General features: G+C 42.4%; 1 protein-coding gene across 2 annotated transcripts in view; it reads right to left on the reverse strand.

Moving 5' to 3' along the window:
* Nucleotides 1-640: 640 nt before the first annotated feature.
* Nucleotides 641-27,840, reverse strand: part of DDX1 (DEAD-box helicase 1) — a 32,277-nt gene continuing 5,077 nt past the window's right edge. For both annotated transcript variants that reach the window (XM_075861088.1, XM_075861087.1), the window contains exons 3-26: nucleotides 26,487-26,550; nucleotides 26,213-26,242; nucleotides 25,444-25,540; nucleotides 24,824-24,871; nucleotides 23,764-23,847; nucleotides 21,303-21,386; nucleotides 20,128-20,204; nucleotides 18,450-18,522; nucleotides 18,275-18,351; nucleotides 17,950-18,064; nucleotides 14,837-14,975; nucleotides 14,686-14,746; nucleotides 13,053-13,151; nucleotides 11,922-12,011; nucleotides 11,545-11,733; nucleotides 10,685-10,736; nucleotides 10,454-10,600; nucleotides 7,576-7,667; nucleotides 6,964-7,036; nucleotides 6,808-6,880; nucleotides 5,930-5,972; nucleotides 4,589-4,684; nucleotides 1,975-2,095; nucleotides 641-1,011 (exon numbers count right to left, since the gene is read on the reverse strand). In XM_075861088.1, coding sequence (XP_075717203.1) covers nucleotides 881-1,011; nucleotides 1,975-2,095; nucleotides 4,589-4,684; nucleotides 5,930-5,972; nucleotides 6,808-6,880; nucleotides 6,964-7,036; nucleotides 7,576-7,667; nucleotides 10,454-10,600; nucleotides 10,685-10,736; nucleotides 11,545-11,733; nucleotides 11,922-12,011; nucleotides 13,053-13,151; nucleotides 14,686-14,746; nucleotides 14,837-14,975; nucleotides 17,950-18,064; nucleotides 18,275-18,351; nucleotides 18,450-18,522; nucleotides 20,128-20,204; nucleotides 21,303-21,386; nucleotides 23,764-23,847; nucleotides 24,824-24,871; nucleotides 25,444-25,540; nucleotides 26,213-26,242; nucleotides 26,487-26,550 — 2,155 coding nt within the window. In that variant the 3' untranslated portion in view covers nucleotides 641-880. The remainder of the gene's footprint in view (nucleotides 1,012-1,974; nucleotides 2,096-4,588; nucleotides 4,685-5,929; nucleotides 5,973-6,807; nucleotides 6,881-6,963; nucleotides 7,037-7,575; nucleotides 7,668-10,453; nucleotides 10,601-10,684; nucleotides 10,737-11,544; nucleotides 11,734-11,921; nucleotides 12,012-13,052; nucleotides 13,152-14,685; nucleotides 14,747-14,836; nucleotides 14,976-17,949; nucleotides 18,065-18,274; nucleotides 18,352-18,449; nucleotides 18,523-20,127; nucleotides 20,205-21,302; nucleotides 21,387-23,763; nucleotides 23,848-24,823; nucleotides 24,872-25,443; nucleotides 25,541-26,212; nucleotides 26,243-26,486; nucleotides 26,551-27,840) is intronic.

Consider the following 27,840-nt stretch of genomic DNA (forward strand, 5'->3'; position numbering starts at 1 on the left):
GGGTTGGGAGGGGTCTCAGAGCTGCCAGGAGGTATTTGATTGGTGATGACGTAATCCTGTACTTCACAGGAAGTCATATACACAGGGGAGACTGACCTCCTGTCTATACATGAGAACATGGTCTATTCTGGTGGTCAGGCGGAGATCACATGACACAGCAGCCCACAATGAAAGGGGTTTAAAATACATGGATGCAACGGAGCTGGGTACAAATGCTACAATATTGCTGGTAAGATAGCATGGTATGTGCAAAGAAACAAAATAAAAAACTGCCGGAGTGCTTCTTGAAGCTAAAAAATGGACTCCAAAGTGAGGAACCTCCTCCATCAAATAAAAATGCTCTAAAGAGCACATATGACAAGGGCCTGTCTAGCAGACAATGCTTTTTATAACCATTACCACAGTACTGAGCCCCAAAGCTAAATCTGTAATGTGACCCCCAACTATTAGCCTTTATTTATAGAACTAGTCATATCATATGGGAAGAAGAGATCTTGGGGCCCCCTCACACTCCAAAGCCTGGGTGCCTCCCCCTATAATTAGGCCCCTGTCCATTACTAATCTCTCTTATAAATCATAAAAAAATTAATTTAAAAAAAAGAAGTAGATATTTCTAAACATCAAAAAAATACTGAGCACATTTTCATTTGATGCCTTTATTATTATTTGCACTGAGCGCCGCCAAACACCTTAAACAAACAGAACTACAAGATGTATCTCTCTCAACTTAAAGTCTAACATGGACCGAAAACAAAGGAGCAAACTCCAATGTCCACATAGATTACCATTTCTACAATTTGGATAAGTGCGGGTCAGTGAGTACATGGGAGCGCGGGTCACCGGGCTTCTCAGGACGCTGAACATCTCTCACATCGGACGCCTAGAAGCTTCTGAAGAGCTGGTTCTGCAGATATCCCAGGTGCAAGAAGGACGTCTGGGCTTCTTTCTCTAGAGAAGCCAATTCCTGTACAGTGGGTGCCAAGATTTCGACATGTCCTCTATAGAGCCCACCTGCAAGAACGGAACACCATGTCAAAGAATGGAAAAGAACAGAATTATTGGAGGAATCCGCTAAATCATGGGACAGTTGGCATTTTGCCAGGCAACGTGTCATAGGAGCAGGCGAATAGTAAAGAGTGATCTAACAATTTGCCTTCTACATTAAATATACATTGAACATATTTTAATACTTAAAGGCTATATCCACTTTTGTAACCAATTTTTTATTTATAATGCCCAATGCACTTGAAAAAAATAAAAAATGAAGCTGCTTTGTAAGTAGACGCGAATAAAAAGAAAATTATCGTTTTGTGTCTACAGCTCCTATGCAGACCGAAGTGTTTCCACAGTATAGACATTCCCTATACACAGGGTTTGTGTTTACAGTCTGTAACCATGGAGACACATAAGTATGCGCTGAAGCTGTAAACACAAAACGGTTTAATTTTTCATTTTAGACGTCTTGAGGTTACATGGTCTTAAATGTGAACATACTCTTTAAAGCGGATCTGTCTCCTCGATATGGTGCGCTAGGTAAGAATAGCATATTACAGGGACAGGTCCATTCTCCCATTAGCCTAAGCGGCACATATGTATGCCATTTGGCTAATAGGAGAGATTAAGATTACACCAGTATATTTATGAGGACATCGCTTTCCCAGTCTGCCCCGTCCTTCTCATAGTGATCGATACATTGCGGTGTATGCAGATTTACAGAAGTCAGTAGTCAGTCACTTTGAGGGGGGCGGGAGGAGAGGTGGGGGTGTGCTCTCCTCATGAATACACCTGACTTATAACTAGGAGTCCTGTGTACTCTTTGATCGCTCCTATTAGCCAAACTGCACATTATTTGTGACATTTTTGCTAATAGGAGAACGGACCTGCCTCAGTAATATATTACCCTTACCTAGGGCGGCATATTAAGATCTGCTTTAAGTGTAGCACTAAAGGTGGTTGGAACAACATTGAACATACCCCCAGCAGCCCTCCTTTGTCCATAGGTCACTTTTCCATCAAACTCATCCTGGGCCACCTTCATATCAGGCTCCACTTGGGATATAGTGCAGGTCAAGTGCTCCTCAATTTCTGACAGCAGCTGAAGAAAGGAATTGCAGGAGCATAACATAGTAAAATGAAACTGTATGCATGAAGGAAGAAACAGATGCGGTTTCCAATAGCGAACAGATCTGTTCTCACAGTTTTGCCCTGCAATTTAGGAAATGTGATGAAGCAATGGAAGGGTTACTATGGTCACATCTCTTATTTTCTGTAGGAATAGTTGTCAGACCTGCTGGTGAAGAGATCAGGCTAAAAACAAACCGCACACAACGAATATCCTATAATAAGGGGAGACGTTGTTAGACGTCTTGTGAAATCTGGAAGTAAAAGGTAGCAGAGCCAAGTGCGCGTCAACCGCTTTGGTGCTCACAGAATTCCCAACAGAGTTACTATTGGTTATCAAAACTAAGTGCACACGTCAACCTGTGAGCCCCTAAAGACCAGTGATCGCCGGCCCCGCAAAAAAGGAACGCTGAATTGCAAGTGGCATTCAAAGGTTAAATCGCTTGCCCTTTGGTACATCTATGCTCGCACAGCAGCAAACGGCATATCCAGCAGTTCTCCAACTTACTTCCGTCACTGAAATCATCATTTTCGAGATCAGTCTCCCTGCAACGCCACAGACATGTAATTATATTCTTCGTGTTGTTCTGCTCTATCACTTCAGATTCTTTATTGGTATAAAGTGATATTTTAACACACTTTAGTTCAGGTTTTTTTCCTCTACGCTGGGATCCATTCCTGTTAAATGGACATCTTGTTGTTACCATTCTCCTAGTCAATAGGGTATGCCCCTACATAGTCTGACAGGGTCGGCAGTGATTGGATAGTACGAGACTATGTAGGGACATATCCTATTGACAAGAGGTATGGTAGCAACCAGTTGTCAATTTATTCAAACATTTCCAGGAGGAATAGCAGAGGAACCGAACGAAGAGTTCTAAGAAAAGATGCTGCAGCACTGTTATTTCACTAAAACAGACATGACAGGAGATAGTTCCTCTTTAAAAGTAACAGGACATATTTTAACCCATTATTGACCACCCAAACCCTTTTTCACGGTGGTCTTTAAGGGTACTTATGCCACAGCGCTGTGAAAAGGCAGCGCTGTGCTATAAGCCCAGCCGAAGTGTCGGGCTGTGTAAAGAAAGCTGGGCACCTGGGCTAATTCAAATTAGCATCGATCCAACCCCTTAGATGCCGCGGTCAATAGCAACTGCGGCATCTAAATGGTTTTAGAGGGAAGATGCGGATGATTTTTATGGCAGCCAGGGGCCTCACAAAAGCCCCCAAGAACTGCCTTTAGTGAATCCCTATTATTCCCTGCCAAAGGCATAATACACTGCAGTACAGAAGTATTATAAAAGCGATCAAATGATTGCATAGTAAAGTCCCATAGTGGGAGTAAAAAAAAAAAAAAAAAGTACAAAATTGTTTCAGAAAGTTACTAATAAATAAATGAAAAATTCCATATATAAAAAAAAACAAAAAAAAACTATACAATTATTATGTTATTTAACCCGCACAGTGAATTGCAAGAGGGTCTTTAAGATGCCAGAACAATGCCTGAATAGTAAAACTCGTATGTACCCTAAAACGGAACCAATAAAAACGACATGTCGTACCACAAAAAAATAATCCCTCATACAGCTACATCAGCAGAAGAATAAAAAAGTTATGGCTCTTAGAATATGACAATACAAAAAGTGTTTGTATCGTGCAAAAATGGTAAAACACATAAAAAATATACAAATTTGGTGAAAAATACAACTTGTCCCACGACAAACAAGTCCTCAGACAGCCATGATGACGAAAAAAAATCAAAATGAATTAGCTGTTTGAATGCGACGATGAAAAACAAAAAATATTGCTGGGTCATTAGGGCCTAAAAAAGGCTGGTCACTAAGGGGTTAAACAGGACATGACACAGTTAAGGGCCTGTTCACATCACCGTTGGCTTTCCGTTCCAGGGTTCCGTCGGAGGTTTCCGTCGGGTGAACCCCGGAACGGAAAGTGAAACCACAGCTTTCGTTTCAGTCACCATTGATATCAATGGTGACGGAAACATCGCTAAATGTTTCCATTCGTCACCATTCCGGCAGGTTTCCGGTTTTCCGACTGAATCAATAGCGCAGTCGACTCCACTATTGATTCCGTCGTTAAAACGGAAACCTGCCGGAATGGTGACGAATGGAAACCATTAGCGATGTTTCCGTCACCATTGATTTCAATGGGGACTGAAACGGAAGCTGTGGTTTCACTTTCACTTTCCGTTGCGGGGTTCACCCGACGGAAACCTCCGACGGAACCCCGGAGCGGAAAGCGAACGGTGATGTGAACAGGCCCTAAAATGATCGCTGTAAACCGTTAGTCAACCCAAGTCAAGCCTGGTGGAGGGGCTTCTACCCAAAGACATCATGGCGGAGACACACGCTTCCCTTTTACAAAGCCTTTCGCAAATTGCGGCAACATTTTATTTCATACAAGAAGAATATTTATAATGTCACTAAAAGGTGGACTGAAAAATTACCTGCAACTCATTGTACCAGATGGTGCAGCCGCCATCCTCCTTCAGCCGGGTGTTGTAACAACCTTTACCACGACTGCTGCAAACGTGATACCAAACCTGCGAGAAAAGGTGAAACGTCTTCATTTAAGATGATGAAGAATTCAGTTCCTGTAACCAGTTCTCGTCCTGCTGATTTCTGATTTGCACGAATGACAATAATTCCAGTGACCTACATACAATGTGCGCTTCTATATGACATTGCCCAACTTAAACATTTTTGGTAAATCCACGGGATATGCAATAAACGTCTGAGAGGTGCGGGCTCCAGAGTCGGCACCTGCATCTATCTCCAAAACGGGAGGGGGGAGGTCACCCGGCTTCGCAATCCCGCGGAGAATGAATGAAGAGGTGGCTGTGTATGTGCGCCGCTTTTTCAACTTATTTCTGTAGCGGTAACAGAAAAAGCCAAGCAAGCGGTGGCCACTCCACAAGGCTGGAGGGGGGGGGGGGGGGTGACTCTGGTTCTGCAGATAGATTTGGAAGCCAGCTTTGCACCTATCAGACAGTTCTGGCATATCCCATAAATGTCACATATATGGACAGCTACGTCATTACAGCCTCCCGACATATACATTTAATGACAGATTCTTAACAGTGGCATTAAACATCCATGGGCTTCCATATTAAAGAAAAAAAAAACGTATACTGCGCGCTATACATTTTTTGGACGAGATTCCTCAGGATAGAATGGCGTAGTCTACTACGCTATTCCAGCCTTAAAAAAAATGGTGCCATTGAGAAATGCAACCTATGCTGCAAAAAACAAGCCCTCATACAGTTATGGCGGCAGAAAAATAAAAAAAAACGTTATGGATTTTGGAATGCGGCGATGCAAGAACAAAAAAAAGAGGCTGCTTGCTTTGACCTATTAGGTCATATGGATGTAATAAAGAGGGGTCCCCGGCTCAGGACCCCTCTGTTACCCAGAGCAGGGATCCACTACAAAGAGCAGCTCTTCTTCCGGAGAAGCAGACTCATCCATGTGACTTATTTCAGTAGATGTTGAGGAAATGAGGACTCGCTATCTGGTAGCCCTGACAATAACCGCTGATCAAAGGGGCTTCTGCGTGATCAGCTCATTGTCAGGGGACTCCCGAGGTCTCGCTGCTCTGACAGGATCATTCTCAGAATGTAATACACGAATATCCGCTCTGTCTTCAGTGACTGTTTATTCCTGTGGTTACTTCTCATCCCAATGTACAGAAGTAAAAGAACAGTTTTGCTAAACTTGATTAAAATAATTTAACACCTTACAAAACATCCAAACAGTATAATCGTGCTAAATAATTTTATATTCCTCACCTTTTCTTTTTCCGTTGCAACCAGAGAAATTGCTAATCCCATTCTAAATAAATAAGGAACTTGGTTAGTGCCCCAAAGGGCATAACATTGAATAGCCTTTATAGGCCAAACAAAAGTAAAATGTTAATGTACCAGAGTTGAACCAGTGGGATAATTGTATCCTTCAAAATCAGCCCCATCGTGCCCAGGTATAGCGGATCCTGTCCCTGTGAGTGCCACTCTTAAGTAGTCGGTTATCCAAAGGCCATCTTGTATTGCTAATATAGTCCTATTGTAAAGGACTTTTCTAGTAAATTATATTAAATATAAGCCTGAATTCTACAAACAATGTTATTACACATTCCCTCTACGGTTAGTTTACAGCAAAGTCACCATAGGGTTAATACAAACCTTTTACATGGTTTCCTACTGACTAATTAAATAGGTTTGGTCCTTAAAGGGGTTGTCCAGTCCCTAAAAATGGATTGGCTATCCTCAGGACACGCCATCAATATCCAAATCGGTCGGGGTCTGACCCCCACCGATCAGTTGTTTTGAAGGGGCCGCAGAGCTCTTACGAGAGCGGCTTCTACGTTATTCCTTATCTGCTCGTAGTGTAAATCACTGACATACTTGTAGTGGCGGTTCTCAGTATTGCAGTCTTCTCCCATTGAAGTGAATAGGAGAAGGCTGTAATACTGTGAACCGCCCCAACAAGCGTGTCCGCGATTCACAGTACAAGCAGATAAGGAATGAAGTGAGAAGGACGAGCACTGCAGCCCCTTCAAAACAGCTGATCGGTGGGGGTCCCAGGAGTCGGGCCCCCACCGATCAGATCTTGATGGCCTAACTAATAAGAGTCACTCGGACCCATTGGACGTATTATAATTATACGGTACCTCTCAGCTCTGCCCACTCTACCAATGCGGTGGACGTAGTTCTGCTTCTCATCTGGAAGGGTTACATTAATAACTGCAAGGAAGAAAAGACCAAAATGGAATCCATGTAAACCCAACCAACTCTATAAACACAAGTATAATAATACAAGCGCTCACCATAAGGGACGCCACGGATATCGATCCCTCTGGCAGCCACATCGGTACAGACCAAGAACCGAACATCGCTTTTCTAAAGAGAATCAATGCAACAAGTAGTCAAAGAGAGAGGAAAAAATAGGACAAAATATACTAGGCGCTGATGTACTAATTTTGTTTAATAAATGAATTGAGAAACAGGCTACGCGTTTCGACGCAGGACATGCGTCTTCATCAGGCCATAAATATACAATCCAAGTAGTTAGAAAACAAGAACGAGGATGAGAACGCTTGACGTTTTGACAAATCCTCCTTTCTGGTTGTCCTTTATATCTATAAAGCTATTCACCAGGTGAGCACGGCTTTACATGCACATTTTGGCACAGATTTTGCCCCATGCAATGCAAACGGTGAAAATCTGTGACAAATCCGCAGCATGTCGAAGTTATAAAACCCCATCCACATGTATAGAACTGCAAGTCGCTCCAACGCTACAAACAAAGGAACATTTTGGGAAGCACATTGGCGCAAGTCACCCTGACCATCTCCTCTACCCTGACTGGCCTCTGACAAATTACCATAGTCTTATTTAATGTGCGCCATTGTATTTACATAACTACATATTATTTGTACCTTAAATCTTTCCAGATTCTGTTTTCTCTCATGCGGCTTCCGGTCACTGTGAAGACAGACACACGAGTACTGATGTCCTTTTCGGTCAGGTCCTGAAAAATATTGAAAAATTCTTCTGATTATTTGTATTCAACAACGCACAAATTGTGTAAAGGGGGTTTTACACTGGGCGATTATCGGCCAGACAAGAGTGAATAGAACGCGCGCTGCCGATAATTGCCCTGTGTAAACAGGGCAGCGATCAGCAGATGAACGAGCAAACGCTTGATCATCTGCCGATTGTACAGTTTTAAGAAAGTGAAATATTATCGTTGTCGGGAGCACATCTCTCTGTGTAAACAGGGGGACGCGCTGCCGACATGATAATAATGTATGGGGACGAGCGATCAGAGTAACGACTGCACGGTCCCATCCATAGCTCCGTGTCACAGGATTAAACGAGTGCCGATCAACGATGCCTCGCTGATCGGCGCTCGCTGCACCAGCCGAGTGTCGACCAGTGTAAAAGGCCCTTTAGTCTCTAGACATAAGCTCGTTTTTCATGCAGTACTCTGGATGATGTGAGTAGAGGAGGCAATGTCAAAATGATCTGCATCTCATCTGTACCACAAAAACCCTCGCTGACCCCAGATAATTGTCCCACAAACGAATTCCCCCACACAGCAGAAACCATAGTCCTATAGCAGACATGTCTAAGCAGATAACGAGAGGATTTCTTGGCTTAATTTACAAATTGATGATCATTGTATCTCTGTACAAATAATGTCTGACTGGAAAGGGGTCTTAAAGAGAACCTGTCAGCACTCTCCAAATATCTGTTTTAGGAAATACACTCTCAGATGTTCCTCAGTTACACCTCCTGGAAATGTATGAATAAATTGACAACTGGTTGTTACCATTAGCCTTGCTAAATGGGCGTGTACTTACACACTGACATTGTCCAATCAGTGGTGACAGGGTCAGGACACACCCTACTGACAAGGAAAAATCTTGTAAATTTATTTATACCTTTTCAGGAGGCATTACAGAGGAACAGCACAAGGCGGAGTTCTAAGAAGTATTCAGGAGGAAAGGATCAGCACTCCTTGTGGAATGTAAACATATATTTTCTTTATTTAGAATAGCCAGCGGATAAAACGGAGCAACACGAAGTGGACAGATAACATAAAGCGTCCGTCCCCTCTGACGCGTTTGTAGCTCTCAAGAGCCATTACTCCTAGATAGGGGAGGAAGTGAATGTGTGTGGCTGAAATAGTAGCCAGGAAAGGAAATCACCCACTTTAATCACGTGTATACAATAATCAAAAAGTGGATGACATCTATATATTTTTACATTTTTGTATGTTTTATAAGATCTCAAAAAAGTACAACATTTATACAAAGCATCAGTAGTTCATGATAAGATCACCACCTCACACTGGTTTATTAACCCTCCCAGTTCCAGAAAACTGGAAGCTGCTGAGGTTCCCTTGATGCGTATGAAGAAAATGTCTAGATGCATTAGAAGGATTTCTGACTTCAGGACTAGTGGCTCCATTAAGATTTTCGTCTAATTCTGACCTTAAGGGGGCGACTTGTGCACCCGACGTAGGATAAATCATAGAGTGTGTCGTTTATTTGGTATACTACATGTCTTGTGTTGCAATTGATAAATTGTTTAATCTTGTGTATAGTTCAATAAATGGCAGAACTGACTTGTTGAATTTGATGTACATTGTTGCAACACATACATATGTTTGCTCCACAAAGGGAAAAAAAAAAAAACAGCACAAGGCAGAGTTCTAAGAAGACAAGCTCCTGGGGAATACAAGTTTTTACTAAAACAGACATGTCAGGAGGACCTGAGAAGTCTGGCTTAAAGTTTTTATTTTCCAGTTTTCTTTATATTAAGATCTCTGCTCCGTGTCAGGGAACAGGAACATTCTTCTTTACATATGGATGTGTCCAGCTGGCACAAGTGCATAATTAGTTAAGGTGGATTTCCAGATGTGCTGCTGTTTACATGTAGACATACGGATACTCAATGACTTTCACCTGAATGTTCATACCTGGATACTGCTATACAAAGCCACATTATACTTCTATACAATGCCCATACAATACTGTCACTTAGTGTCTAAATAATATTGCCATACCAAATAGGGAAGGGGTCAACGAGGAGGTCCCTGGTGGACTAAGGCAATTAAAGGGGTTGTCCATACTGATGATCTAGTCACATGATAGGTCATCAGTATATGATAGATGGGGGTCAGACACCCGGACTCCACACTGATCCCTTTTTCTTTCCGACAAAAGCCAGGCAGCGGTCTGTGCCAGAAGCAGATGGCTCTGGTCACTGTATAGCGGCCATGCTGCATCTCTGCTCCTATTCAAGTGAATAGAAGAGCTGCAGTAACCGAGCATGTTTGCTATACAGTGGTCAATGCCCTCTGCTTCCGGCACCTGGAGGCAGACGGAACAGCTGATCTGTGCAGGGTCTGGGTGTCACACCCCCACCGATCATATACTAATGGCCTATCCTCTTGATGAGTCATCAGTATGAAAAACTGCCCCATGCCTGGACAACCCCTTTAAAGGTTCAAATGGTCCCCTCTAAGGTTACTTCCAGGGTTAAAGTCCTTGGGGGCCTAGGGTAAAGTCCTTGGGGGCCCTCGGCAATTGCCTCCCCCTAAAGCTAGTCTTGTATTACTGCATAAATACACATTTTGTCCCATGTTTGAAATGAAGAATGGACGGTATGATTGATCCCCATTCTAAGGCCTGTGGGAGAAATACAGCCCATTGTCCCAGTCAGGACTGCCGTGCCCATAACCATGCTTCTCTGTCTCCTAATATCCTTTCCCTTCAGTCATAGCTATGAAGTGGCTGTAGTTATTACCTCCCCCATGCTGTATAAAGTATTGCTCCAGATTATCACAGTCCAGCTTAGTCCGGCAGAATATAATGGCTTGATCCATGTTGTGCTCCTTGATGGCGTGCAGAATGTACTCGCCCTTCAGGACTTTTATAGCTTCTGACATGGTTTCTGAAACGTAAAAGCGATTACAAGTCACACAGAACTACAGCTCTCGGTTACATGATATTCAGATTTATGATGTGGCGAGATTACCTGCAGAGCTCCCACCGGGCCTAGTGTTATCTTTATCGTGTACACCATCTGTCTGGGGAAAGAAACACGTATTACACATTTATATAAGTCACTTTGGATAAGTCAGGACTGACATTCTTGCCTCATTAGGCTCGAGGTAGGGCCTTCAGCTCCTAACACGAGCCCAACGCTAGTCGTAGTAACCAATGTCGCCGTGACTTTAAACTACCACTTCTTTTTACTGGCAATATGGAGGGACGCTCCTTACATTGAGATGGATCCATAAGGGGAATGGAGGAGAGGCAAGCATTTAATTCAGTATATGCCTCCACCAGTGATAAAAGAACGTCCAATCAGTGGACTGAACAGTCGCTTTAACCCTTACTGGAAAGAGAACAGTGGCGGGTAGAATATTATTGTCAGCGCAACACTATGTTATGGATGGCCCAAAAACACTCAATTTTAGGCTTGCTCAAAAATGACGTCCGCACGCGATGACCTTGTCACTATCATACTCACTGAAGTCTCACGCATGCGCCACCCTCATTCTAAACAGCGCATGCGCAGCTTGATACCTGATCTGCCGCAATATCAGAACATCCTAACGGAGGACCAATAGTGGCTTTTTGCTCTGTTCAGCTCTCCGGCAGGGAGCTCTGGCCTGGATTCTTCCCGGTGTACTGTTGCCGTCACAGCGCATGAGAAATATCTCTGACACTTTACAGCAGATCGGGTAGCAGACTGCACTCTAGTCAACCACTGGTACTAGCATTGACCTGGAGAGATCAACTATAGAGCACTTGCTGCCAACTTCGATCACCCTATAGATCAGTTCTACCAAACAGAGCTCTCTCTCTCTCTCAGCTCTGCCTCGTCCTTACTCGAATATGGTTTTTGCCAAGTCGCTCCCACTGTTTATCTTTCTTGGGGTTTACGGTGACAACCACATGATGTACAGTTTCAGGGACTGAATCTTCTCCTTTCAAGTCCACCCATGTAGGAAAGTGCATAATCTTCTCTGACAGCTTCTTCACATCAAAGGAATGAAGGGTGGCTGAACACACAATCACCTAAAAAACAAACAAACACATTTAGGTCGCGGTCTGTAAGTAACATGAATGTAAAACCTCAGAATACATGGTACTCTGATGTAATGACTGATCTAAAACATCACATGGTAACGGAAAAAACAAGAAAATCACATTAAAAGTGTACATGAAAATCCAAAATTTAAAATGTAAAGTATACGAGTCCCCACCTGTAATCGTTTCCCATCCGAGGTGACCTGTGGGATTTGCTGATGAATTCTATTGATGAAGTCTGAATATCCCTGGGTCAGCAGTCCATCCTGAAAACACATGGCGAGCGAGAAGTCTGTATGTCAGTAAAGCATCCGGGACGGAAATGCTGCAAAATTTCCGTCCGGAAAAACTAATTTTTATTTTATCCTCTTAAATTGTCCCAGTTCATCCAAAATGAAAACTGAAGCAACTTTGCTAATAGTTTTGATTAAACATTTCCTATCATTTTGTTTCTTTGACGCCTTTGCAAAACTATGTGTTTCCATGGAAACAGACAACAAACTGTGTAGTCAGAACCAGCAGTCATACTACCAAAGTTTGTTTGTAATCGGTAACCACGGAGATGCATAGGTCTTCGTGGGAACTGTAGACACACACAATTACAGGACATTTTTACATTTAAGATCAAGAGCAAAGTTTTATACGTTTTTACTTTAGATGTACCGGGGAAATTTAAAAATAAAATAAAAGCTAAAGATGAGGTATACAGATCATGCACAAGACAGTGCCTAAAGTGCCTATAATAAAACTTTGTACAATATGGTTCTTTTGGGTTGTTATTTTTTGCCGTCAAAAACATATTAAGAAAAGCAAATCGATAAATCTAGAGGGGATGGCCGTATTGGATCCGTGTTGGGTCCGGTTATTCCATACGTTCCTATTCTTAGAAATCCTGAAAAACACAATCCTCTACTGTCGTAACCGTAATGCAGATCTGATGCGGGTGGTTTTTCAGATCCATATTACAGACTCAAATATTTTGGATCTCTATAGGGATTTCTCGGCCGTAAATCGGCACCCGATGATGCATGCTGCTTTTTTATTTTTACGGCATCTGAGTTTGCGCGTCTCAGTGCATGAAATCGTTCAAGTGAATACAACCATTTATTGCTATAGGGTCAGGGTACAAATCGTATTGCAGTGGATTAGACTTGGAAAAATCTTTGTTTGAATTAGCCCGTAAATGGAGCCCAAAAATCATTATATATACACCAGCAAAAGTAAAGCAGTAAATATAAGAAATAAACCCAGAAACATCTTCCAAAGGTGGACAATAGAAACCGGACTACTGTGTCGTCCCAACTTACAGCTTCATCTAGTACCAGGAACCGCACTTGTGACAGACTTAGTTTCCCTGTTGAAATAAGGTCATCAATTCTGCCCGGTGTCCCCACCACTATATCAACCTGCAAAGAAAGAGGTCTTCAGTCTCAGACAAGCGGTGAACGAGCAGAACTCCAACAAAAAGGTTAATATATTCATTCACAAGTATCAATAAGAGGAACAGTTTTGCAATTTCAAGGATAAAAGCAAAATTCCTGCAAACAATGAAAGCGAAAAAAACATGTCACAGTTGATTTGTCCTTGACAGTGAATGTTCAGCTTTGAATCCGGTTTATATAAAATGTCCTAAAAAACTGAGTGAACATCCTTGGGCTGGCTGTGCGCCAAAAATTGTGTCGTAACAACCGTGGACTTACACTATCCACTGACCCCTTCCCATCGGACACAAAATAACAATAAGTCTAATCACCTCACGGCTCTTCGTTTCTCCCCTCGGGGTCCCTCAACTTATCCAAAGTCTTGATGGCGAGCAGCCTCAAAGTCCTGATTGCTGCGTCACATACAACGTCCTGATGCGTCCCGACATCAGTACCATGTATGCATGCTGAGGGAGCTTGTGGGGTCCAGGAGGGGAGAAGAGGAGCTGTGAAGTGAGCATTCTTTTTTTTTTAATTGTATGATGGAGAGGAAGGAAGTCTTATCAGGGGTGGCACGCTATGGGGCCCGTCACGGCCTTTACCTTGCTATGCCCCACGGAATGAAATCTACGCCATCTAGGACAAGCGGTAGATTTCTGCAAAAGTTTATGCCATTTTCTGGTGTCAATTAAAATACAATTTGTCGGGACACTGTGCCCCCGTTTTGGAAGTCACATCCCCAAAAAAGTGGCAAGGGCAGCATAAAAACGCCCAAATACCACAATGGTCGGTGCAAATTTTTGGGCCCTTTTGCAACTTTTCTATGCCAGAAAACTGGCGTAGAAAGGTTGATAAATTCCCCCTTTCTTTTTTTTTCGTTCCGCTCCTGGTTTTGGCTTACAAAGTGACATCCGCTCCGCTGCAGTAAGATGCGACAGATTTATTAAGAGGCGCGCGCGTAGAAGAGTTGGCGTAAATTGGAATGCATTTGTTAAACCACTGTGGCCCAACCCTCTTTCAGGAAGTCACGCCCCTTTCCAGAAGAGTATCGAAGGCAGCGTAAAAAGCGAGTTTTCTATGCCAGAACACTAGCGTAGAAAGGTTGACAAATCAAAGCCCCCTCCCGAGTGAACCACATGTAAACACAGGGGAGAGCTCTGCTGCTCCTAGTTGGTGATGAGCCAATTTTTTGCCTGATTTGACTGCCGCTGATTGATCACCCATTCTAAGGCATTGGAGAATTAATTCACCAGGTTTGAGATTTGCTTTTGGAGAATGTATGAGAAAAACATGGTAATCCGCGGAGCAGCAAATCAACCAAGCGCGCAACAGGTGAATTAATTCTCTCACCCCAAATCCTGCCCAGATCTGAGCACAAGACTCTACGTTGCCATTTAGATGGTGTATAGAATTTGGGGTTAACGCAGGAGCTACATTTTAAGTACTTTTCAACATTATGGCGTCCTTGGTGACGTAAAACACTTGGCAGGTGAATCACTCCTAGGATTTAAGTACTTACTCCAGTCTCTAGAACAGCGAGCTGGTCCTTTGCAGCTACTCCACCAATGATGAGCAGTTCCCTGTATATAGGAAAAAAAACAAGAACGATCTTTGAGGTGCGAGACGAAAGACCCACATACGGTCTGACAATTACAGGACGCGGCGGTCACCTTAGCTTTGGATTATCCACATATTTTTTGAACTGTTTCACATTGTTCAGAGTCTGTTCTGCCAACTCTCTGGATGGTTCAATAATAAGAGATTTTGGGGCATTTGGTGCATTCTTGGTTTGTGCCACCTGCGCACTTCCTAAAAAAAAAAAAAAAAGTTTAAATAATAGGGTCAAAAAAAGTTAAAATAAAAATAAAGAGAAAAATAAGTAATAAGGATGAGTGGTGAGGACCAGGACCTGGGTGAGTGTATGCAAGTCAATCAAACTGGGTGAAATGCTGTGCTCATACGAGCCATAGAAGACCATAAATCCCTTATCTGATGGGCTCAGCGTTAGGGCCCTTTTATACGTGCTAACGAGCATTCATATGAACGCTGGTTCCTAATCATTGCCCTGTGTAATCAGGTCAACGATAAGGTGATGAATGAGCACAGGCTTGTTCATCAGCTATCTGGCTCGTTTATGCAGCTAAAAAACGGTCGCTAGTCGGCAGCACATCCCCGTGTAAATATGGGAATATGCTGCCTAATAAATGGAAATGTATGGGGATGAACAATTGTAGTAACGATCGTTTGTCCCCATACCTAATCAATCATTGCTCTTTGTGTAAGGTGCAAATGAGCGTCGATCAATGAGTAATCTCGTTGTTCTGTGCTCGTTTTCACAGCCCATGTAAAAGGACCCTTATTTGAGCGGTCTGTCATCATCAGCGTCAATAAGAATAAAATCAAAGGCTAGATCTTTAATGAAATGCATTTATTTTGAGATAAAACTAAGTTTTGTAATTTACTCTTATAAAAAAACGTCACCATTTTACTTCTGCAGCTTCTATTGCATCACATAGTACATAGAAGCAGCAGAATCCTTTCCACTGCCGAATCTGACAGAGTGCTGATCTGTGGGTTCATTCTACTACAGCTCCTGCCTTCTCCTGAGCGATCTTCTAAGCTTAGTTCTGATCAAGTCAAAGTGGATCCACCTGTGAACGGGATTCTGCAGCTTCAATGTACTGTAAAACATAGAAGCTGCAGAAGTGAAATGGTGAAGTTTTTTTACCTCAAAATAAATACATTGTAAAAAAAAAAAAAGAAGGTGTCCATAACCTTTAAATGATCTAATATAACGGGAGGAACGGTGGTCCCACTATGACAGATTCTTTCTGAGAAAGTCCTTATTTCTGGCAAGAAAAGCAGTTGCCATACGCTGGATGGCTGATGGGCCTCCCTCTTTGAAGCAATGGAAGTCTTTAGTTAACAATATTATACCCTATGAGAAAGTAGTGTATCGGAATAGAAAATGTATATGGAAGTTTGATGAGATTTGGGGCTTGTGGATCTCCTCGCCATTGACTCTTAGCTCAGTAAATTCCATTTGTTCCTCTATAGATGACTTAGTGATTTCCAGTGGACCAGTAATATGTGAAGGGTTTCTATCTCCTTTTATGGTTCATTGTAACGTATGGAGATGGAGGGCAGGCAGGATATGTGGCTTTGTTTCAATGTAAACCCTTCTTTGTATAATTTTTATATTTTATAATTTTTGTTTGATGACATTTATTATGTGACGTGTATACTCGTGTACAAGCTTTGAGTTCAATAAAACGACTTAAAAAAAATAAATGATCTAATATATAAGGCTACACGTAGGTTTTTTTATAGTGAGATTTTCCATTTTTAACTATCGACAGCTGCAGTTCACAAGACTCCACTGACTTTCATGCCACCCAATGACTGCAGCTCAAGTCTAGGTGAAGCCCTGGCCTAAAACAGAAAGAACAAACATAGGCATAACATTGCCCAATTTTAATCTGAATCTGCCAATAGGTCTATGGTCAGTGGTGGTCTAGACCCTTCAGCCAAAAAATTAAAACCACCCGCCTAATATTGTGTAGATGTCCCTCCTGTCACCCAAACACCTCGGACTCCTCGAGGCATGGACTTGAAAAGACTGAGGGTGCCCTGTGGTATCTGGCACCAAGACGTTAGCAGCAAATCCTTTAAAGAGGCTCTGTCACCAGATTTTGCAACCCCTATCTGCTATTGCAGCAGATAGGCGCTGCAATGTAGATTACAGTAACGTTTTTATTTTTAAAAAACGAGCATTTTTGGCCAAGTTATGACCATTTTTGTAGTTATGCAAATGAGGCTTGCAAAAGTCCAAGTGGGTGTGTATTATGTGCGTACATCGGGGCGTTTTTAATACTTTCACTAGCTGGGCGCTCTGATGAGAAGTAACATCCTCTTCTCTTCAGAACGCCCAGCTTGTGACAGTGCAGATCTGTGACGTCACTCACAGGTCCTGCATCGTGACGGCCACATCGGCAGCAGAGGCTACAGTTGATTCTGCAGCAGCATCAGCGTTTGCAGGTAAGTCGATCTTACCTGCAAACGCTGATGCTGCTGCAGAATCAACTGTAGCCTCTGCTGCCGATGTGGCCGTCACGATGCAGGACCTGTGAGTGACGTCACAGATCTGCACTGTCACAAGCTGGGCGTTCTGAAGAGAAGAGGATGTTACTTCTCATCAGAGCGCCCAGCTAGTGAAAGTATTAAAAACGCCCCGATGTACGCACATAATACACACCCACTTGGACTTGTACTTTTAAACACACCCACTTGGACTTTTGCAAGCCTCATTTGCATAATTACAAAAATGGTCATAACTTGGCCAAAAATGCTCGTTTTTTAAAAATAAAAACGTTACTGTAATCTACATTGCAGCGCCTATCTGCTGCAATAGCAGATAGGGGTTGCAAAATCTGGTGACAGAGCCTCTTTAAGACCTGTAAGTTGTGAGGTGCGACGTCCATGGATCGGACTTGTTTTTTGAGCACATCTCACAGATGCTCGATAGGATTAAGATCTGGGGAATTTGGAGGCCAAGTCCACACCTTGAACTCTCATGTTCCCCAAACCATTTCTGAACAAGGTTTGCAGTGTGGCATTATCCTGCTGAATGAGGCCAGTGACATCAAGGAAGTTTGGGTGTGAGGCGTGCACCCGATCATTCGACATTATAGTGCTGCTCTCTTTGGACTTCATACTGTGTGCGTGTGTGTGTATATATATATATATATATATATATAGACAATAGAACAGCTTGTACACATACCAGTGTTTTGTGACTTCACCACGTGGCCGTCTGAGGCCTTGCATAGAGCGACAAACTCGTCCTTAGGAGGAAACTTAAACTCCTCCTCTCCAAAGTTAAACTTCAGTTCAGCATTCTGAGGGGGAATAAAAACATTGGAGATATCAGCCGTGCTTCAACGTGATCATGAGAAAGTCTGAATCCAACACATTACCAGGATATGTAGAATAGGAACATAAAACATAATGTAAAACCATCAGAATGCGCTTATCGACTCTCCTAACCCGCGGTGAATGCCGCCCAATTCTAAAGACATAATATACAATAAACTATCTCTGCACTTTACCTTCAAAACACACGATACAAACAATGCCTGGTTCTTTAAATGAGAAGGGATGTCAAACGCATGTCCAAGGTCCTTGCCTAAAAATATAGAATAAAAAGGCATAAATAACAAAGGGAGGAAAGAAGAAGAAAAAAAAATAAAAAGTGAATGATCGGAAAATGTAAACACCACTCACCATTTTTAGAATATTTCACACGAGCGTTGTCTATGTCCACATAACAGCCGATCGTGTCATGCATTGTATATTCCTGTAACATAACCAATCGTGTGCAAAATATGAACGATTAATCTGTTTTAGTTGCTTTTGTGGAAATTTCTCAAAATCAGTACAAAGGAAAAGTGGAATATCGATCTGCTCTGGTAAATGTTAAAACTGGATTATAAACTTTAAAATAGAACGAGAGTCCATTGCCACAAACCGTGAAGGTGGTCAGGCCTCATGCACACGCCCGTTGCCATTGATTGGGCCGCAGACGACGTATCCTAGTGTCCGTATTTGGGTCTGTAATTCTTCCGCAACCATTCTATATGTACGGATATTACGGCCACGTTTATTTCACAGTCCGCACTTACATGAAGGTCACGTGATCGGATTTCCCAAACATTTCCTAGCAACGTATCCGCAAAATGCGGACAGCACGCGAATGGTTTCCGTGCGCTGTCCGTTATTTTTGCGGACGCATAGACATGAATAGCAGCAGGAGCCCGGAAAAATGGACAAGGGGAGGACATGTTCTATAATTCACGGAAATCGAAAAAACACTTAGATGGTCTCCGTGGTTTTCCTGTAGTGCATTCCACGGACACATCAGGAGACATTTATGTGCACACACCAGAGTGTGGCTCACATACTCCGGCAGCCACGAGGACAGTCCATAGCAGTCAGGTGGCTTCTTTCAATTTTAAAAGGCTGAATAATGGAAGCTCGAATCTGTCTGGATAAAATATTATGTGCAACTGCTCCACTTGTCCTTTGCACTGGTTTGATAAACCTCCTCATTGTGCTTTGTACACAGCAAAAAAAATAAAATAATTGAATACACTATATATATATATAGGGTCACAGAAACCACAATTATAGGTCTGCATAAATAGTAGGAATAACGAACAGGATGATAATAAGTAAGGCTGTGTTCACATCTGCACTGGAGGCTCCGTCGCAGATTCCGTAAGAAAAAGAAAATGCCGGACAAAACAGCACTATTTTGTCTGGTAAAATGACGGACACCGTGATGGAAACCTGACGGACCCCATCATGCGGCGGATCCATCACGGCCATCATTTTCGTTGTTCTGCTCTTTTGACGGAACAGAACAAAAACAAACAACTCAGACGTGAACACAGGTCTGGATTCACACACAAAGTGTTGCTGTGCTTTTCGTGGCATTATCGTTGGCGTTTTCCTATTTAAGGGCTATAGTGAAATATAAAAACAAAAACTACACTCAAATGGTTTTGGCTCGTGGCCTTTTTGTGATGTTTTTTTGGGTCAGAGGCATTTTTTCAAACCGCAGCATGCTCTGGGTATGGCGTTTTATCATAGTCCTCTCTATAGGACTTATAAAAGGCATGCTAAAATCTTTCATAAAATAAATAAACGTTACCAAAAACGCTTGGAAAAAATAAATAAAAAATACAGCATCAATTTCAAGCTTTCCCTATGGCGGTTTGTTTTTTTACAAGCATTTTTAGTGGTGTTTTCTGTAGAACATTTTTAAACGCCACCAAAAACGCTTGTAATAAAATCCGCCATGAGGAAGACTTGAAATTGATGCTGTGTTTTTACAAGCGGTCAAAAATGCTGAAAAACATGTGTGTGAAGAAAACCTAAAGTCTACAGGGACAGGCATTACCTCTCCATAATTATCAAACTGCTTGTTGTGGGATTTCTTCCCAGTTCCTCCAAAACCAAAGCCAAACTTGTCTGTTCCTAAAGGGAAAAAAATAAAAATAAAGAAAAAGTGCTTACAAATTTGGGGGATAAAAATAAACACAATAATTCAGTCACTAGAAGGAAGTTTTAGAAACAAAACTCAAAGATTACACACAGATGAGCAATGCTGAATGGGAAAATGAGGATCAAAGTAGAATTGGAAAAGGCAACGAGCAGGGGACTACAAATCCCAATAGTGGCAGGTTCAGCCGACAATCCAATGTATATGGCCACCTTGAAGGGGTTTTCCCATAATCAGATATTTATCACCTATCGTGTGGATAGGTCATAAATATTGATCAGTAGAGGTCTGACCGCTGCGCCCACCGATCCAGAGAACAAGCTTACCAGGCTGTCCCTGTGAGCCCCATATGAATGGTGTGGTAGTGCGCATTCTCGGCCACCGCTCCATTCATTCCTATAGGACTGCCTAGCGCTATCTTTGGCAGATCCATAGAAATGAATGGTGGTCGAGCACGCGCAGTACCACTCCATTCCTATGGGTCTTCCAGGAACGGCAAGGTAAGCCCATTCTCGTGATTGGTGAACGTCCCAGCGGTCAGACCCCCACCGATCAGATATTCATCACCTATCCTGTGGATATGGATTATGGTAAAACACTTTTAATATGGCTAGCGTGTTGCACCAAATATACCACATACTCAATTTTGATTAATTTGGTGCAATTTGCTCTTTTTTTCCCCCTACTCAGAAATTTAGCCTAATACACAGCGTTTACAAAAAGTTAGGGATGATTTATGTGAATAGGGTGCGGAGAGCATGCATAACATAAGAAGCCAAGTACAGTGAAATTCCTTTCATTTAGAAAATCTGATGATCCAGCACAGAGCAGCAATATAAGGCTGGATTCACACATCGCGTATTTGATGCTGATTTTTGAGCCAAAGACAGAAGTGGCTGCAGGAGGAAGAAGGATCAGTTCTTCATTTATATTTCACATTCCTTTAGAAACCACTTTGGCTCGAAACTCTGCATCAAAATCTGCAACCAAATATGCGATGTGTGAATCTATCCAATAGGAATTCCACAAAACTGGACGACACAGGGACAAGAATGCTACTGATCTCAACTCACCAAGATCTAAGGAGGCCTGAAGAGAAGACCAACCCACTCTACACAATCCCTGGTCATGGCAGGACACCTCGTAGTAATATTTTCCTGTTAAAAGCCAAAAGTTATTTTGTATATTAAATGATTATCTTTGCAGCACTGGGTGTCACACAAGGCATTTGTATTGTGCTTTCTATGAAATTTGCCTCAGAGTACCTATCGTTTCAGGTGAAATTTCAGAATAAGCCATTGTGCCAGAAATTGATGAAAATTATAGCTGAAAACTACGCTCAGCTACATAGTGGCTGAGGAGACTAGCTGCTATGATGGCTCCCATACACAGCACACAAAGGAGAGGATATCCTGCTCACCTATATTTATAGCACGCCCTCAGAATCAGCATGAAGGACATTATACAGCAGTACTGAGCAGTGTAGCTGTGAATCCAGCACTGGGGTGAAACAGTAGAACGCTTAGTAGAAGCTCCAGCAGCATCTCTGTGTGTCTTTCCCTTTGCTGCTGCTCCTTCCTCCTTCTCCCCTCCCCATTGACTTCTATGGGCAGCAGCTGTAACCTGATCTCTCAGTGTACTCCTGTGTATAGATTTTAGCAATAAATTTAGAATGAATGATCAGTGCAGGAGGCGTGAAGGAAAGGAGTCTGCTAAGTAAAGAGGCAATTTTCTGAAATAACATACTGTATTTTTCGGACTATAAGACGCACCCAGGTTTTAGACAACAGAAAATAGGAAAACATTTCAAATTTTACAAAGAAAAAACTATTGGTTAAAAAAAATAATTTGTTCAGTTGCGCTACATTCTGAGAGCCATAACGTATATTTTTCCACAGTTTGAGCAGTGTGAGGGCTTATTTTTTAAGGGACGAGCTGTAGTTTTGATTAGCATTATTAGTATTTTTTTGGTACATATGATTTTTCTTATGACTTTTCTTTTCATTCTTTTTAGCGCTATGGTGACCAAAAGACAATTCTGGGGTTTTAAATTATTATTTTTTTACGCCATTCACTGTGTGAGTTAAATAATGCTATATTGTAATAGTTTCAGACTTCTACGGACGCAGCCATACCAATTTTTCTATTTTTACATTGTGCTTGGGGAAAAAAAATTTATTTTTTATTTTTTTTTAACTTAAGCTTTTTTTTATACTCTTGAAAATGTATCTAACTTTTTCTTTTTTACACATTTTATTAGTTCCCCTAGGGGACTTGAACCAGCGATCATTAGATCGCTGATACAATACACTGCAATACATGGATGAGTTACGGAAACAGCGTAACTCACTGAGCTACGCTGTTTCTGTAACTCCCATAGTAGTGAATGGCAGTTACAGAAGCAGCGTAGCATGCTACGCTGTTTCCGTAACTACTATTCAGTTGTATGGGAGTTACGGAAACTGCGTAGCTCAGCGAGTTACGCGGTTTGCATAACTCGACCATGTAACCAGGAAGTGGCCGGAAGACAGCGGAGCCGGATAAGATAGAACCGGGTTTAGGGGGCCCCGTTCTAGAGATCAGCGTCCCAGAGGTGGGACCTGCATCTATCTGACATTTATGACATATCCTTTGGATATGTCATAAATGTCCTTCATGGGAAAACCACTATAAATGCCGCGGTCGCTATTGAACGACCAGGAACAGTGTGATCGCTGTTCCTGGATGTTAGAGCAGCGTGTTAGAAGCTGACACCTGCAGTGTATGGAGTGGGCTCAGGGCGTGAGGCCGCTCCAAACATCATCCCCTCCCCGCTCCATTATGTGCCAGCACGTCATGGGTCGGGAATGGGGTTAAGTAAGGAGCGGTCAGGGTGCCTGGCGCTGCCGGGTCCCTTGACTGTGAACTATAGGACACAGTGACTATTTAGCAAGATTTATTCTTTCTAAAAACTGCGTCTTATAGTCCGAAAAATACGGTATATTACAAAGTTTCTCATCTTCGCTTGTACTATTGATTTATGGGGAAAAATTTAAATGATCGTTAATCTTTAATATGTGTGTGTGTGTGTATGCGTTTAAAATGAGGACATTTTATTGTTGGCCCCACTGTGGACAGGGACTGATGTGAGTGATAGAAAAATGTGGTCTAAAGGACATGAACAACGTACATTTAAAGGAGTTGTCTCATGAAGGTCTAATGGGGCATATGGAGGTCAGAGTAGAGTTCCCCTTACTCGGGGCACCCCTCTCTGAGCCAGAAAGGAGAAACGCTCTGTAAGAGCACTTCCCGTTCTGGCAGACTTGAGTCTTCCATATATTACCCAGATGGTCATTCGCCATGGCCGTCATGTTCTTCTTTCAGGAAAATTAGCTGTTTGCCGGAGGGGGCGGGAGTTAGATTTCCAGCGGTCAGCTGATGGCAGCCGTGGCTCCTTTCTAGAAGAGGTTGTCTTCAATAAAACAACCCCCTTTAATAATGTAACAATATATCCATAGAGAATCATATACAAGGATATTCACCAGCATGGTTTACCTTTATTGACTCCTCGGGTTGACCTGCAACCGTGCCATTCCTTCACCTCTCTGCTCTGACAACAAAGGCCGTCAGATCCAATAGCTGAATGTAATTAAAAGTAAAAACATGTCATATTCAATTAATGGTCTGCCAACAGCCGTCTGCGATCAAGTCTATAAAGAAATTGCATCAAAAACTTCACGTAAACATTCATTGTACAATTAATCACAAATGGATTGCAGAATTGCAAACATTGACTCTTGACCTAAATGTGATCTCAAAATAGCAAGGGATAAGCGGCAACCAGATAGCTACGCTGGCACCAGTAATCTCTAGGGACAGATTCCCCCCCTCCCGCGCTTCACCTGACAAAAAAAAAAGTGGTATACTTGGTGTACGCCAAATTTATTATGTGTCTTAGATTATTTTTTCCCCCCCATCCTCGACATTTTAAAGGGGTTTCCCTATAATTAATATTTATCACTTAACTCTTTCCTGGGAACCCCATATGAATGAAATGGTACTGCTGATGAACGCCCACCGCTCCATTCATTTCTATGGAGCAACCGAAGGTAGCGCTCGGCAGCCCCATAGAAATGAATGGCGCGGAGTCAGAGCATGAGCACTACCGCTCCATTCCTATGGGGCTCCCAGGAATGGCAAGGTGAGCCCATAGGTGATAAATAAGGATTTTGGGAAAACCCCCTTTGAAAAGAGACCTAGGAAGAAAAAAAAAAAAAGTGTTGCCAAGACTCGTCACAAAAAGCTCCAAATGTATTAATGATGCACGGCAATTTATTTACGCAAAATAAGCCAGCCACGTGGTGACGGAAGGGAGAGAAATGTGTCTAACTTATCTAGTCAGTTGTGCCAAATATATTATTCTGTGCGCACCATGCTGATACATTTAGCCAAGTTTTAACTTGTCTATTCTAGTTTTATTAGGTCGACCTAGATGTATTAATAAATCTGTTCCACAGCGTACGGATTAAAGCCCTTGAGTTAGTCCAGACTCATTTTAGCAGAGTGTAAAAAAATAAGGTATAGTCATGTCAGGTGAAATACATAAAACACTTACCAAAGGCTGATCCTCTGTCATACGGATTCATCTGCCATTTATTTAGCACTACCAAAGGAAAAAGAAAACATTCTTACAAATGCACTGTACGATTAAAGGAGTTTTCCACATTCTGACCACTCATGATCTATCCACCGGATAGGTCATCAGTTTTTGATCGGTGCAGGTCCGATACCCGGAACCTGCACCAATCAACTCCGGGCATCGGATGTTTTGATTGGTATGCAGTAGTTGGAGCCAGAAGTAGATTGCTCCGACCACTGCATAGTGGCCGTTTAGCAGAACTGCGGCTCTGCTCCTATTCACTTGAATTCGGGGCAGAGCTGCAGTACTGCATCACAGCCGCTATTCTTTGACCGGAGCCCCCTGCTTCCGGTAATAATGTCCGATGCCCGGAGGCAGCCGCAGCAGCTGATCGGACCCGCACCAATCATATACAGTTATCAGAACATGAAAAACACCTTTAAAAAAAGCGATATTGAACCCCATGGTATATCACATATATGTGTATGTGCTCTCTATGTATGTTTATCTCCATCTATCTTTATGTAATACGTGTCCATCATATAATGCACATATTTACTAATAGACCGTGAGATTTGGGTGCATGGGAGAGATACCTGAGCTTCCAGTCTTTATTGAGGTTTTGCCTTTCTTGCCTTCTTGTTGATCCTTCAAAGTTTCATACACAATTTGGATGACCGGTATACAGAAAGCCTTAAAAAAAAAAAAAAATGTTTTTAATAAGTACACCAACATACACAACTGAGGAATAATAAATTGGTTAGTCTTATCAAGGGGTTGTCTGGTCATGTGCATATGGAAGTACCAAAACACCCACCAGCCTGTTCCCTGGGTGATAATAGCAGTGGGGTCCCAGCAGCTGGAAGCCCAATATTTCCAAGTGGTTGGGTAAGGGGGTCTACTTTTTACAAAAACAGCAAAACAAAGTTCCTGCACTTTCAAACTTTTGATATGTCAGATACAGATCAAAAGTTTGGATTGGTGGGGGTCCGGGTACTGAGACCGCCACCGTTGCTGTAACTAAGCTGCAGAAGCGCTTAGCATCTTCGGCGCTTCTTGTCAAGCTGCAGACGGCCCACAAAGACGTTCTACGAGAGCCATTTTCAGTTTGACAATGAGCGCTGATCACAGTCGAAGATGCAAAGCACTCACCCGAGCGCTTCTGCTGCTTTGTTTCAGCAACGCTGGGGGTCCCAGTACCCGGAACCCCACCAATCTAAACTTTTGATATGTCTCTATGACATATCAAAAGTTTGATGAACGTGTAGTTAACTGAATAACTGCAGCCAACAGCATCTAGAATTAGAGAAACTCTACAGTTTATCCTTTTGCTCCTACAGGTTTGCCCTGCACCGCTAGACTTACCCCAGTTTTCCCACTTCCGGTCTCTGCAGCCTAAAAAGAAAAACATCCACATGGGTTATTACACAACAAAAATAACGTGAAGTTATGAATTCTAGTGCATCACGCGGACTCTATTCCGGCTGGAGATCATACGTACAATATGCCAGATCACTGATAGAGAAGCGTTTCCCTGTCTCTTTATCACACATCATAGAATTTACTGTAATTAGGACTGTGCAAATCTCAGTAAATTATAATAGAAAGCAAGGTACAGGACACGAGAAGATTCACTCACCATGAGCACGTCGCCTCCGCCCAGGATCAAGGGTATGGACTCCGCCTGGATGTCAGTGGGCAGACTAAATGGTAATAAAGTAGACATGTTTACTGTCGCTGAACTCCCATAGTCAAAAAAGCAAATGTAAAGAGGTCACACCCCAAAAGAGGAACCAGAATAGAATGCTGATCATTCACCATAGGGTGGAGTTCACACACTACAGTTTCAGAACAGGTTCTGCACCAAAAATCCTCAACAACTTACAGTACAGTCCACGTGGATGAAGTTTTAAAAACCCATCAAATCAGCGCAGGATTTTCATTGTGGATTTTACCCTTTGCAGCGCTTCGGGTGGAAATCTTCGGCAAAATCTGCATTTAACAGGCAGATTTCGCAGCAGAAAAAAAGTCCTCAAAACGTTTTCACTATGAATTTGGCGCTTTAGGGACACTGAGAAACTTCTAGCAGGGAGGGTTTATATCATGTATAGGTGACATCAATAAGAAAAACTCCCAAAAAAAGAATAGAAAAAAAATTTAAAAAAATAAAGCACTTTGCGCAAAACTGATACGCTGAGTTACGTCTGGTGACAAATGGCACAGTAAAGAGAGAACCCCTGCGCCATGCAGCGCCCTCTAACTCCAGGGGACGATTATTGGAGAGGTTTCCTATCACAACCAGATTCCAGTTCTAACATTTGACAGGTCCCACTGAAAAATTTCCTGCACTTCTCCTTTATACCGGTTTACATAAATCTCTCTCGGTGGGTCAGTATTAGGCTGGAGCTATACGGTAACCTGTTGTGACACGTGGGTTGCCGCAACCCTATGGTCGCAAGAAGTCCAAACCTGCTGGATTTCTTGCAACTGTCTGATCTTGTGGGTCGCAACACGGCCACATTGGCTTTGATTACACGCGATGCACGGCAGGGACTTAGATTTATGAGGATATAAGGTTAGAGATTTTGCATTCAGGTTACTAAAAATAGAAAAATCCGCCTGGAGGAGAACGCTTAAAAGATAATTTTCATATTAAATGCTTTCAAATTTGGGCTGGACTAGCCAATATATTCCTGAAGATACCAGGCTAACCAGGTAGGTAAAAGCTAGATAAGGGTACAAATAGTGAGTCATATTCACATAAAGTTCAACTATTGTAGTAATGCCACATAATCCCAGCTCAAAATATGTAAACTATCCCTACCTGGACTAATAGCAAAGTGTTCATTCACACTGAATAGGGTCAAAGCAACACCGGACACCGTGTGTATGCATACTGAATTGAGCACCAGCACATAGAAGTAGCGTGCGTTCACACAGCGCAGCACCTATAGCAATAGTGACAGGGATTTAGCTGCTACGACAAGAGTGTG

The sequence above is a fragment of the Rhinoderma darwinii genome, chromosome 4 (genome assembly GCF_050947455.1).
Source record: "Rhinoderma darwinii isolate aRhiDar2 chromosome 4, aRhiDar2.hap1, whole genome shotgun sequence".
Taxonomy (NCBI): domain Eukaryota; kingdom Metazoa; phylum Chordata; class Amphibia; order Anura; family Rhinodermatidae; genus Rhinoderma; species Rhinoderma darwinii.